Genomic DNA, 13049 nt, shown 5'->3' with positions numbered 1-13049 from the left:
GTGGAACAATACAAGAGGCCAAGGACGGTGAGGTCCGAGTGGGAATGGAGCGGTGAATTAAAATGACAGGCGACCGGAAGCTCGGGGTCACCCTTACGGACTGAACGGAGGTGGGGAGTTGAGATAGAAAATTAGCCATGATCTTATTGAATGGTGGAGCAGGCTCGAAGGGCCGAATCTCCTGCTCCTATTTATTATGTTCTTATGTAGGGTCAGTGAAGCAAATAGAATAAATGGGTTCAAGAAATAATGAGACATTTCTGGAGGTAGCGGGATCGGGAGGAGAGAAGGGAGGTGTGAGAGGACCAGTGAGTGGGTGGTTTTTGGGCTCAATGTCTTTTCCTGCTCCTGAAGAGTCTTGTTCACAACTTGGAGAAGACTAGAACAAGACAACGGACTGTCGAACCAGCCTTCCGTTTGGCCCAAACATCCAGTATTAGACAAGGGGGGGACACATGCCAACGCAAACACGCACACAACCTTGCTTAATAATACTTGAGCTTACCGTGTGACAGGGTGTGAGCAAACTCAATATGTTGTGATCAAACTGGGTGACGTGGTTGGAGATGTAGGTTTTGACATTTTTATCTCGCTGCCTGGGGTCGCTCTGAGAGACAAACATACCCAGTATCGAGCACATTGCCCGCACGATAACCCTGTAGCAAGATACAGAACAGGTAGAAGTAATAAATGTCATTTAGAATTACAAATTAAACAATTTCACAGTTTTTCTTCCCATTAGGTCCCTGCCTCCAAAACTGGACATTGGGTCGACAAACTGCTCAGCCTTTGGCCATACTAGAGGTCAACCATCCTCTCCGGGGCATGCTCTTCGATTTACAGAGTACCAGACTGAGAGCGAGAAATCAAGTAAAGAAAGAATGAATTTTCATTTATGTAGCGCCTTTCACAACCTCGCAACATCCCAAAGCACCTCACAGCCAATGAAGTACTTTTTGGAGTGTAGTCACAGTTGTAACGTAGGTAACACGGCAGCTGATTTGCACACAGCAATCTCCCACAAACAGCAATGTGACAATGACCAGATACAGTAACCTGTTTTTAGTGATGTTGATTGAGGGATCAATATGAGCCCAGGAAACAGGAGAACTCCCCCTGCTCTTCTTCGAAATAGTGCCGTGGGATCTTTTACATCGGCCAGAGAGGGCAGACGGGATCTTGGTTTAATGTCTCGTCCAAAAGATGTCACGTCCGACAGTGCAGCACTCCCTCAGTACTGCACTGGGAGGAGGGACTAGGGGTTGGGCATATCAAAGCAATGAACAACTCACCACGCCAGCTTATTTTAATAAACAGTCTCCCCTTTACTAATTTCACACAGTCAACTTCCATCATCTTTGTTAATTGATCCCTGAAGGTAGCAGGCCAAGTAGATAAGGTGGTTAAGAAGGCATACGGAATGCTTGCCTTTATTAGCCTTGGCACAGAATACAAGAGCAGGGGGGGTTATGCTTCAACTGTATTAGGCCTCAGCTAGAGTACTGCGTGCAGTTCTGGTCACCACATCACAGGAAAGATGTGATTGCAGTAGAGAGGGTACAGAGGAGATTTACAAGGATATTGCTGGGAGTAGAGAATCTTAGCTATGAGGAAAGACTGGATAGGCTGGGTCTGTTTTCCTTGGAACAGAGGAGGCTGAGGGGAGACCTTATTGAGGTGTATAAAATTATGAGGGGCCTAGATAAAGTGGATAGAAAGGACCTATTTCCCTTAGCAGAGGGGTCAAAAACCAGTGGGCACAGATTTAAAGTAATTGGGGGAAGGTTCAGAGGGGATTTGAGGGGAAATTTCTTCACCCAGAGGGTTGTGGGGGTCTGGAACTCACTGCCTGAAAGGGTGGTAGAGGCAGGAACCCTAACCACATTTAAAAAGTACTTGGATGTGCACTTGGGGTGCTCTAACCTGCTGGGCTACGGACCAAGAGCTGGGAAGTGGGAGGCTGGATAGCTCTTTGTTGGCCGGCGCGGACACGATGGGCCGAAATGGCCTCCTTCCGTGCTGTAACTTTCTATGAAAGCTAGGCATTTACTGGAGTAGCGATCTTTTTTTGATGAAGAGCAGAGGCTCACAGTGCAGGGTATTGGCAAGGCTGAAGGGTAGCACAGCAGCAAAAATCAAGCAACAGTGGTCAACAATGTTCCCCCTAATTTTTTCCTGGGTGCACGGCCTATTCACAGTTCCGCGCATGCGCAAAATTTGACATTGAGGAAGCCAGTCCCGGGCTGCGCAGGTCCGGCAGAGAGCAGCTTAGCGGTGATCAGATGATACCTCCTTTTGACAGCCTGCAGCTGGGAGGAGGAAGGAAAGACTGAGGGAAGTCAAGAGTTGCACAGTTACAAGGTCTGGTAAAGAGCGAGTTGGAGCTTGAGACAGCGCCACGAGTCTCGATTTCAACACAAGCCTGCACTCTACCAAGGCACAGTGTTCAAATGTTGAAAATCTTCATGATTCAATGGCAGCATATTTTCAAATTTTAACAGAAAACTCTCAGTAAAACAACACAGACAAAAATCTCAAATTTCTTGGGCAGTTGTGTTTCTGACACATAGAAAATCAGAGTCTCTAAAATACACAATTAATAAATGCACAAGTATAGTTTGCCGAATATGCTGTGCGCACATGTGTAGGAACAAACCTCACTTGTCAGGTCGAGAGAGCCTGGTCGCAGATGAGCAAGAGCCAAGCTCTACCGTGTGACTGTGTGGAGATTAACCAGCAGAGCGCTGTGGCAAGCTGCCCACCGCCTGCACAGCCGCAGTCACCCTGCCAGTTGGAACCCCGGCTCCCAGCAGCAGGTCGACCCCTCTAGACCAGTGAACATCGCTGACTAGCCACAGGGGTGGCCACCGAGACGCCGTTTTAGCCACGTCCGCCAATTTCAGTAGAAAACATCTCGCGCACACAGTGCATTACTTGAGAAAGCTCGGTCACCATTCAGTACGAAACTTTGCTGTCTTTCCCTTTCACCAAGGTCTGGAGCTCTGGTGTGAAGTTATCAGCCTCAGCACAGCTTCTAGGTTTTGCCCAGCGGTTGTGAGCAAAACTTTGACTTCATCAGGAGTGATGGCTGAGAATGCACAATGAGACGTAGCAGAACCGCCCCCGTTCTCCATCCACAGCATGGTTGGATACGGTTTGTCCTTTGGCACAAGGTGCCCTGTTGGAGCTGCTCGTTACTGGTCGGATTGCTTTTTTAAAAAAAAAAACTGGCCTGGAGAGGTTATTGCAATGAGTCAAGCTGACCATAGTAACTGCTCCCCTCTCCATGCCATGTTTCTATGGCGCGGGCGTCTGCCATTTTCAACTGCGGTCTACCCCATTTTAGCAGATAACTAATAAGTCGTGCGTCAGCCGTGCCTCAGTGAGTAGCTCTTTTAGTCGTCGCCTTATCTGAGGAAGGATGTTCTGGCCATGGAGGGAGTGCAGCGAAGATTCACCAGGCTAAAACCTGGGATGGCAGGAATGACGTATGGAGAGAGATTGGGTCGATTGGGCTTATATTCGCTGGAGTTTAGAAGAATGAGAGGGGGTCTCATTGAAACTTAGAAAATTCTAACAGGACTAGACAGACTAGATGCAGGAAGGATGTTCCCGATGGCGGGGAGTCCAGAACCAGGGGTCACAGTCTAAGGATAAGGGGTAAGCCATTTAGGACAGAGATGAGGAGGAATTTCTTCACCCAGAGAGTGGTGAACCTGTGGAATTCTCTACCACAGAAGGCAGTGGAGGCCAATTCAGCCATGATTGCATTGAATGGCCTACTCCTGCTCCTATCTTCTATGTTCAATTCATTAACTATATTCAAGAAGGAGTTAGATATATTTCTTAAGGCTAAAGGGATCAAGGGCTATGGGGAGAAGGAGGGACAGGGTACTGAGTTTGGATGATCAGCCATGATCTCATTGAATGGCGGAGCAGGCTCGAGGGGCCGAATGGCCTACTCCTGCTCCTATCTTCTGTTTCTATGCTTCTATCGCGCTCTCTCTCTCGCCTTGGAGTCCAAAGGTCGTGGCTTCAAGCCCCACTCCAGACACGAGCACATAATCAAGGTTGCCACTCCAATGCAGCACTGAGGGAGCGCTGCACTGTCGGAGGTGCCGTCTTTGGGATGAGACGTTAAACCGGGGTGGACGTAAAAGATGCCATGGCACTATTTTGAAGAGGAGCAAGGGAGTTCTCCCAGTATGTCCTGGCCAATATTTATCCTTCAACCAACACCTAAAAAACAGATTATCTAGTCATTTATTTCATTGCTGTTTGTGGGAGCTTGCTGTGCGCAAATTGGCTGTCACGTTTGCTGCGCTTCAAATGCGCTTCGGGCGTCCCGAGGTCGGGAAAGGCGCTATAGAAATGCAAGTTGTTTCTTTTTTCAATCTCATTGCGATTTGTGGGATCCTACTGTGCGCAAATTGGCTGCTGTGTGCGCCAACATTGCAACAGTGACTACACGTCAAAAGTGATTCATTGGCTATGAAGCGCTTTGAGACGTCCCGAGGATGTGAAAGACACTATATATATATTTTATATTAAAAAAATTTGACTACAGCTTCTCGAACATGCTGTAAAAACACATACCTCTAAAAATAAACTAGACCTCGCAAAAAAAATGGGAAGTGGTACATCTGGTAGACTCAATGCGGTCGCCAGTCTTCAACGCTAATTATGCCTAGAAGCGTTCAGCCTCTACGGCACAAACTTAAGAACCGAGGACAGAAAACGCTGAGAATACAAGGCAGGCCCATCGGCACCAGCAGAGAAAAGACAGGCCAATGTTTTAGGAGGTCGGCCTTTCTCCAAACCCAAAACATTAAGCCGCCGTTTCCTTCGCTAGATGCGGGCAGCCCGGCGCACGGGTCGAAAGTGGGGCAGTGAGCCGGCAGACACGATGGGCCGAATGGCCTCCTGTGAGGCTCGACGGCTCCATCTCCAGCGTTTTCTGTTTCCAATCCAAGTTTCCAGCATTTGAAGCTTTTTCCCCCCCCCATATTTAGTAGCTTTCCCCATTATCACGGACAGGTGCAGACAAAAAGGGGAAAGAAATACAAAAGTGGAACGTCGTGAGGAAAAACACAGAAAAGATATTGCAGGCCTGATAGCATGTAAAAAAAGGTTAACGTTTGACAGATACAGTTTTGTCACTCAAAATACTGACATTTTTAGCTGTCGCACATTTTTAGCAATTCCTGTTTCCACTATTAATCAGACCAAACGCATCTTCCCCTCCCCTCCTCTCCCCTTTCAGCATTCCGTAGGGACCGCTCCCTCTGCGACACCCTAGTCCACTCCTCTATCACCCCCAGCACCTCTTCCCCTTCGCCTGGCACCTTCCTGTGCAAGCGCAGGAGATGCAACACCTGCCCTTATACCTCCCCCCTTCCCACTGTCCAGGGCCCCAAACACCCCTTCCAGGTGAAACAGCGATTTACTTGTACTTCTTGCAATCTAGTATACTGTATTCGCTGCTCACGATGCGGTCTCCTCTACATTGGGGAGACCAAACGCAGATTGGGTGACCGCTTCAGTCCGTAAGGGTGACCCCGAGCTTCTGGTCGCCTGTCACTTTAATTCACCGCTCCAGTCCCACTCGGACCTCACCGTCCGCGGCCTCTTGCATTGTTCCACGGAAGCTCAATGTAAACTCAAGGAACATCGCCTCATCTTCTGATTAGGCACTTTACAGCCTTCCGGACTCAATATCGAGTTCAACAATTTCAGATCATAACCTCGGCCCCCATTACATTTTTACTTATTTTTTATCCACACTTTTGGTTTGTGCCTTTTCCTTTTTCTCTCTCCCACATGGCAGCTGTCTCTCACTCTGCCAGCGCATTTCACACTTCATCTAGAGCCATTGTTTGTTTCTTTACCTGTCCTATTACCATCTCGTCTCGCCTTGAATATCTCTTAATGTCTCTTCATCTCTCAGACCTTCCCTTTTGTTCTTTCATCCCCTCCCCCATTTCCCAGCCCCCAAACTGGCCTTTTAATCTGTTTCATTTCCTGCCTTTTTTCCCCCTCTCAATTCTGAAGGGGGGGTTTCGACCTGAAACGTTAACTCTGTGTTTCTCTCTCCACGGATGTTGCCTGGCCTGCTGAGTTTTTCCAGCGTTTTCTGTTGTTATTTCAGATTTCCAGCATCCGCAGTATTTTGCTATTGTATTAATCAGACACTGTCTATCTTCTAAAATAGTGACTGGAGGAGTAGCACAAGAACTGCTGGTACTTAAGACAGCCTTTCACGTTGAAAGAAAGAAAGGAAACTGCATTTTTACAGCACCTTTCGTGACCTCACAAATTTGAACTGCTGTAATGTAGAAAATGCCGCATTCAATTTGCACACAGCAACGTGCCACAGACAGCAATGTGGTAATGACCAAAGAAAGACTTGTATTTCTACAGCGCCGAAAGAAAGCCGTACCTTCGCAAAAGGCTATCCGGGAGAGCGCTGCTTACTAAAAACACGTGAATCCCAATAAATATCCTGAGAAGCATTAAACAGATGCCAAACGGGGTGTACAGCACAAGCAGAGCCAGGATAAAACCATCTGTAGGTAACCTGCAGATTAAAGAGAAACACAGATGATTAAGAACTTTCCGCACAAAGTTAGAGGATAGAAAAAGGGTAGTTATTGGTCAATGGAGGGGGATGGTTGGTGTAGGAAGAGGCTTTCAACCCTCCAGTAGCTAGGATCAAATCTGGTGCAAACCTCCCTGCTGGTTGGTCAGAAGGAGTGTTTTGTGAAAGGAGTGTGGGCCCTCACCGGTGTTAGGATGAATTTGCATCCCGTCCCCACATCTCCGTCTAATTCAGAATCCCATGGAGCAACTTCTCTTCCACACCTATTTATATCAAGGCGGCATATGGGATACTTTCCTTTATTAGCCGAGGCATAGAATATAAGAGTGGGAGGTTATGCTTGAACTGTATAAAACACTAATTAGGCCACAGCTAGAGTACTACGTGCAGTTCTGGTCACCACATTAGAGGAAAGATGTGATTGCACTAGAGAGAGTGCATAGGAGATTGACGAGGACGTTGCCAGGAGTGGAAAATTTTAGCTACGAGGAAAGGTTGGATAGGCTGGGATAGTTTTTCTTTGGAACAGAGGAGGCTGAGGGGAGATTTAATTGAGGTGTATAAAATTACGAGGGGTCTAGATAGAGTGGATAGGAAGGACCTATTTCCCTTCGCAGAGAGATCAATAACCAGGGGACATAGATTTAAAGTAATTGGTAGAAGGATTAGAGGGGAGTTGAGGAGAACTTTTTTCACCCAGAGTGTGGTGGGGTTCTGGAACTCACTGCCTGAAAGGGTGATAGAGGCAGAAACCCTCATCGCATTTAAAAAGTACTTGGATATGCACTTGAAATGCCGTAACCTATGGACCAAGAGCTGGACAGTGGGATTAGGCTGGAGAGCTCTTTTTCAGCCGGCACAGCCACAATGGTCTGAAATGGCCTCCTTCTGCGCAGTAAATTTCTAGGATTCTATGAATACCAATCCCCACCTTGCCTAGCTTCAGGAGTTTCTAGTACCACGGCAAATGGATTTCAAAGGTCTGGACAGTGTAAGGGTCAGTGTGGACCCACAATCTCACTCACAGTGCGGACCGTGTAAGGGTCAGTGCGGACCCACAGTCTCACGCGCGCACGGGTCAGCGCGGACGGCGCAAGGGTCAGCGCGGACAAGGGTCAGTGCGGACAGCGTAAAGGTCAGCGTGGACAAGGGTCAGTGCGGGCAGTGTAAGGGTCAGTGCGGGCAGTGTAAGGGTCAGTGCGGGCAGTGTAAGGGTCAGTGCGGACAGTGTAAGGGTCAGTGTGGACAAGGGTCAGTGTGCACAATGTAAGGGTCAGTGTGGACAGTGTAAGGGTCAGTGTGGACAAGGGTCAGTGCGGACAGTGCAAGGGTCAGTGTGGACAAGGGACAGTGTGCACAATGTAAGGGTCAGTGCGGATCTATAATCTCACCTCCTGAAGTCCAAGAGCTGCTCCACCCGCGGGGCCTCCATCTCCCTTTCCTCCCCGCGGGGCCCGGATTGCTCAATTTTCAGCCTCTTCCCCCCGGGGCCTACGCCGCAGGCTCCGGCCACGTATCCACTCCCAGCCCGAGGCCTCGATCTGTCGCCCACAGCTCCGCTCGCTCTGCCGCTTCCTCTCTCACTATCTCGCTCCTCTTTCTCCTCAGTGCTCGCTCCTCCCGGCCGCCGCTGTCCCCATATCTCTCCCCTTTCCTTCCTTCCTCCCTCCCTCCCGCTCGCTTGTCTGGTTCACGCCGCCGCCATCTTGGCCACACCAGCGCGGCCGCACGGCATTGGCCGAGCGGACCCGCCAAGTGCGCAGGCGCCGCTGCCCTCGCCCGGGCCGCCGGGGGATGTAGTCCGCCGCCCGCTGGTTGCCTATGGCGACCGCCCGCTGGCGGACTCCAACTCCCTGCGTGCCCTGCGGCGGCGAGGACCCCCCCCCCTTTGACGCACATGCGTACAGACCCAGGCTCCGCCCCCTTCAGGCTATCCCCGGGAACCCCTCCAGCACGCATGCGCACAACTATTTTTTTTGGCAAAGTTTTGCTCCGAATGGTTGCAGGAAGGACATCAGCCTCTTGAGCAGGCTGCAAGTAAGTAGGGAGAGGTAACGCAGTTGGCATTTGCTAATCAGTTCAAGGGGGATTGCACAGTGAATGGTAGGACACTGAGAATTGCAGAGGCATGGTCATGTCTGACTCACTGGATTGAAATTTGTGGAGGAGGTAACCAGGAGGATCGATGAGGGGGAGCGAGCCTTTGATGTGGTCTACATGGATTTTAGCAAGGCTTTTGGGCAAGGTCCCCTCATGGCAGACTGGTCAGAAAAGTGAAAGCCCATGGGGTCCAAGGGAAAGTGGATCCAAAATTTGCTCAGTGGCAGAAAGGAAAGGGTAATGATCCTTATCTGAGGAAGGATGTTCTTGCCCTGGAAGGAGTTCAGCGAAGATTCACCAGACTGATACCTGGGATGGCAGGAATGACGTATGAGGAGAGATTGGGACAATTGGGCTTGTACTCGCTGGAGTTTAGAAGAATGAGAGGGGATCTCATTGAAACTTATAAAATTCTGACAGGACTGGACAGACTAGATGCAGGGAGGATGTTCCCGATGGTCGGGGAGTTCAGAACCAGGGGTCACAGTCGAAGGATAAGGGGTAAGCCATTTAGGACAGAAGTGAGGAGGAATTTCTTCACCCAGAGAGTGGTGAACCTGTGGAATTCTCTACCACAGAAGGCAGTGGAGACCAATTCATTAAATATATTCAAGAAGGAGTTGGATATATTTCTTAAGGCTAAAGGGATCAAGGGTTATGGGGAGAAGGCAGGGACAGGGTACTGAGTTTGGATGATCAGCCATGATCGCATTGAATGGCAGAGCAGGCTCGAGAGGCCGAATGGCCTACTGCTCCTATCTTCTATGTTTCTATGGTCGATGAGTGTTTGTTTTTTCTGACTGCAAAGCTTCTTTCCAGCGGGGTTCCACAGGGCTTGGGATTCGGTCCCTTTCTTTTTGTGCTTCTGCATCAGTGATTTAGACTTCATTGTAGGGGGGCATGATTAAGAAGTTTGCCGATGATACAGAAATTGGCCGTGTGGTTTGATAGTGAGGAAGAATGCTGGAGACTGCAGGAAGATATCAATGGACTGGTCAGGTGGACAGAAAAGTGGCAAATGGAATTCAATCCGGAGAAGTGTGAGGTAATGCATTTGGGGAGGGCTAACAAGGCAAGGGAACACACAATAAATGGTGGGATGCTAAGAAGTGTAGAGAAACAGAGGGACCTTGGAGTGCATGTCCACAGATCCCTGAAGGTAGCAGGGCAGGTAGATAAGGTGGTTAAGAAGGCATACGGGATACTTTCCTTTATTAGCCGAGGCATAGAATATAAGAGCAGGGATGCTACGCCTGAACTGTATAAAACTAATTAGGCACAACTGGAGTACTGCGTACAGTTCTGGTCACCATATTACAGCAAAGATGTGATGGGCGGGGGAGTGGGACTAGCTGAAGTGCACTTGCAGAGAACCGGCACCAGCTCGACGGGCCGAATGGCCTCCTTCTGTGCTGTATCCATTCTATGATACACTAGAGAGGGTGCACATAAGATTTACGAGAATGTTGCCAGGACTGGAGAATATTAGCTATGAGGAAAGATTTGATAGGCTGGGGTTGTTTTCTTTGGAACAGAGGAGACTGAGGGGAGATTTAATTGAGGTGTATAAAATTACGAGGGCCCTAGTTATAGTGGATAGGAAGGACCTATTTCCCTTAACAGAGAGGCCACTAACCTAGGGGCATAAATTTAAAGTAATGGGTAGAAGGATTAGAGGGGAGTTGAGGAGAACTTTTTTCACCCAGAGGGTGGTGGGGTCTGGAACTCACTGCCTGAAAGGGTGGGAGAGGCAGGAACCTTCACCGCAGTTAAAAAGTACTTGGATATGCACTTGAAGTGCTGTAACCTACAGGGCTACGGACCAAGAGCTGGAAAGTGGGATTAGGCCGGATAGATATTTTTTGGCCGGCACGGACACGATGGGCCGAATGGCCATCCTTCCGTGCTGTAACTTTCTATGATTGTATGGTAAGTACAGAATAAGAGCGGGGAGGAATAGAAACCATTAAGGTCTCATTATAATCTGGGATATTTATTTAAGACTGAAACAGACGATAAATGTATAACATGAAAAGTTGTTAAACTCGGTTCTTTTTTACTTCAAAGTACAGTAGTAAGAAATTTCCTTTGGGATTGCTTCTGTGCAGTTTGCAGCAAAGCTGTGAACAATGGCCTGGATTTTACAATGGCAATGACGTCGAAACTGTCGGCGTTCGCCGTCATTACCCTTCCGAAACTGTGCGTAACTTCAAGATTTAGGACATGGGCAGACAAACACACAAGTCCTGAGGTTGCGATCAGTCATTCTGCGCTTCTCTGTCGGGTGCGCTTCTGAAGTCTCCGACATTAAAATTTACATAGAAAACGACGTACGGGCGAGAACTTTGGCTAATTGCCCACTGCTAATGAAGTATATCGCTGTAAACATTTTAGGGCTGTGGGAGGAGGCGCAAGGAGCCTGTTTGGCATTCGCAAATACTTAACGAGGGAACGGTTATACCGGAAGGAGATTCTTACATGGAATAAACCTTCCCTGAACGGCTGCAAGGCACAGGTATCAGATTTTTTTCAATTTTATTTTACATTTATATAAAATCTTGTTCACATTTAAATGACTTTCTGGAGTTTAGAAGACTGGGAGGGGATCTCATTGAAACATATAAGATTCTGAGGGGGATTGACAGGGTAGATGCTGAGAGGTTGTTTCCCCTGGCTGGAGAGTCTAGAACTAGGGGGCATAGTCTCAGGATAAGGGGTCGGCCTTTTAAGACTGAGATGAGAAATGTCTTCACACAGAGGGTGGTGATTCTTTGGAATTCTCTGCCCCAGAGGGCTGTGGATGCTGAGTCGTTGAGCATATTCAAGGCTGAGATCGATAGATAGATTTTTGGACTCTAGGGGAATCGAGGGATATGGAGATCGGGCGGGAAAGTGGAGTTGAGGTCGAAGATCAGCCATGATCTTATTGAATGGCGGAGCAGGCTCGAGGGGCCGTATGGCCTACTCCTGCTCCTCGTTCTTACGCTCTTTTCTATCCTGTAACTAGTGGGGTGCCGCAGGGATCAGTGCTGGGGCCTCCACTATTTAAGAACATAAGAAATAGGAGCAGGAATAGGCTTTTTGCCCCCTCGAGCCTGCTCCGCCATTCAATAAGATCATGGCTGATCTTGGGCTCAAAGCCACTTCCCCACCCGCTCCCCAGAACCCTTCACTCCCTTATCTTGCAAAAATCTGTCTATCTCCACCTTAAATGTATTTAATGACCCAGCCTCCACGGCTCTCTGGGGCAGAGAATTCCACAGATTTACGACCCACTGAGAGAAGAAATTCCTCCTCATCTCAGTTCTAAAAGGGCGACCCTTTATTCTGAAACTGTGCCCCCGTGTTCTAGATTTCCCCACGAGGGGAAACATCCTCTCTGCATCTATCCTGTCGAGCCCCCTCAGTATCTTCTATGTTTCAATAAGATCACCTCTCATTCTTCTAAATTCCAATTAATATAAGCCCAACCTGCTCAACCTTTCCTCATAAGTCAAACCCCCTCATCTCTGGAATTAACCAAGTGAATCGTCTCTGAACTGCCTCCAATGCAAGTATATCCTTCCTTAAATAAGGAGACCAAAACTGTACGCAGTACTCCAGGTGTGGTCTCACCAATATCCTGTACAGTTGTAGCAGGACTTCCCTGTTTTTATACTCCAACCCCCTTGCAATAAAGGCCAACATTCCATTTGCCTTTTTGATTACTTGCTGTACCTGCATGCTAACTTTTTGTGTTTCATGCACAAGGACCCCCAGGTCCCTCTGAACTGTTAGCATTTTGTAATCTCTCTCCATTTAAATAATAATTTGCTTTTTTATTTTTCCTGCCAAAGTGGATAACCTCGCACTTTCCCACATTATACTCCATCTGCCAAATGTTTGCCCACTCACTTAGCCTGTCTATATCCCTTTGCAGATTCTTTGAGTCCTCTGCACATCTTGCTTTCCCACCCATCTTTGTACCATCCGCAAACTTGGTTACATTGCACTCAGTCCCTTCATCCAAGTCATTAGTGTTGATTGTAAATACAGGAAACTTTGTGATATCCGGCACCGACGGGACCGGCGTGTTGCCGATCTATCAAAACTGCCGGACATACAAAGTTAATGTTGAAGCATACGGAGGTTTTCATCTCCATATCTGACAACAAACACTGTTGCTTAGCAACAGCTTGTAAACAGTCGGCCCGTACCTTGGAAGCGTCTCTGTAGCTTAGCAACAGCTTCAGAGAGACTTTCCAGAGCCCGACTGTTGAAAACAAAGCCACGAGAAGAAAAAAAACCTAACAAAATGGCTCCTGATTTCTGCCGGTAGATCGAGGTTTCCGGACATACAACCTCCGGATAA

The 13049-nt window shown here is 48.3% G+C and overlaps 1 protein-coding gene across 3 annotated transcripts in view; it reads right to left on the bottom strand.

Moving 5' to 3' along the window:
• The window catches only part of aup1 (AUP1 lipid droplet regulating VLDL assembly factor), a 51865-nt gene extending 43546 nt beyond the window's left edge, over positions 1-8319 (bottom strand). The window contains exons 1-3 of one of the 3 annotated variants that reach the window (XM_085975780.1): positions 7990-8319; positions 6440-6577; positions 506-656 (exon numbers count right to left, since the gene is read on the bottom strand). In XM_085975780.1, coding sequence (XP_085831906.1) covers positions 506-656; positions 6440-6577; positions 7990-8030 — 330 coding nt within the window. In that variant the 5' untranslated portion in view covers positions 8031-8319. Of the gene's footprint in view, positions 1-505; positions 657-6439; positions 6578-7989 lie in introns of those variants that run through there. The other 2 variants (XM_085975794.1, XM_085975788.1) reach the window with 2 other exon arrangements.
• Positions 8320-13049: the final 4730 nt, after the last annotated feature.

Source organism: Somniosus microcephalus, chromosome 2 (genome assembly GCF_052327205.1).
Source record: "Somniosus microcephalus isolate GS21.2 chromosome 2, FLI_Smic_1.0, whole genome shotgun sequence".
In the NCBI taxonomy this organism is placed as follows: Eukaryota; Metazoa; Chordata; class Chondrichthyes; order Squaliformes; family Somniosidae; genus Somniosus; species Somniosus microcephalus.
The sequence above is the reverse complement of the archived record's forward strand: the minus strand, read 5'-3'. Positions and strand labels throughout refer to the sequence as shown.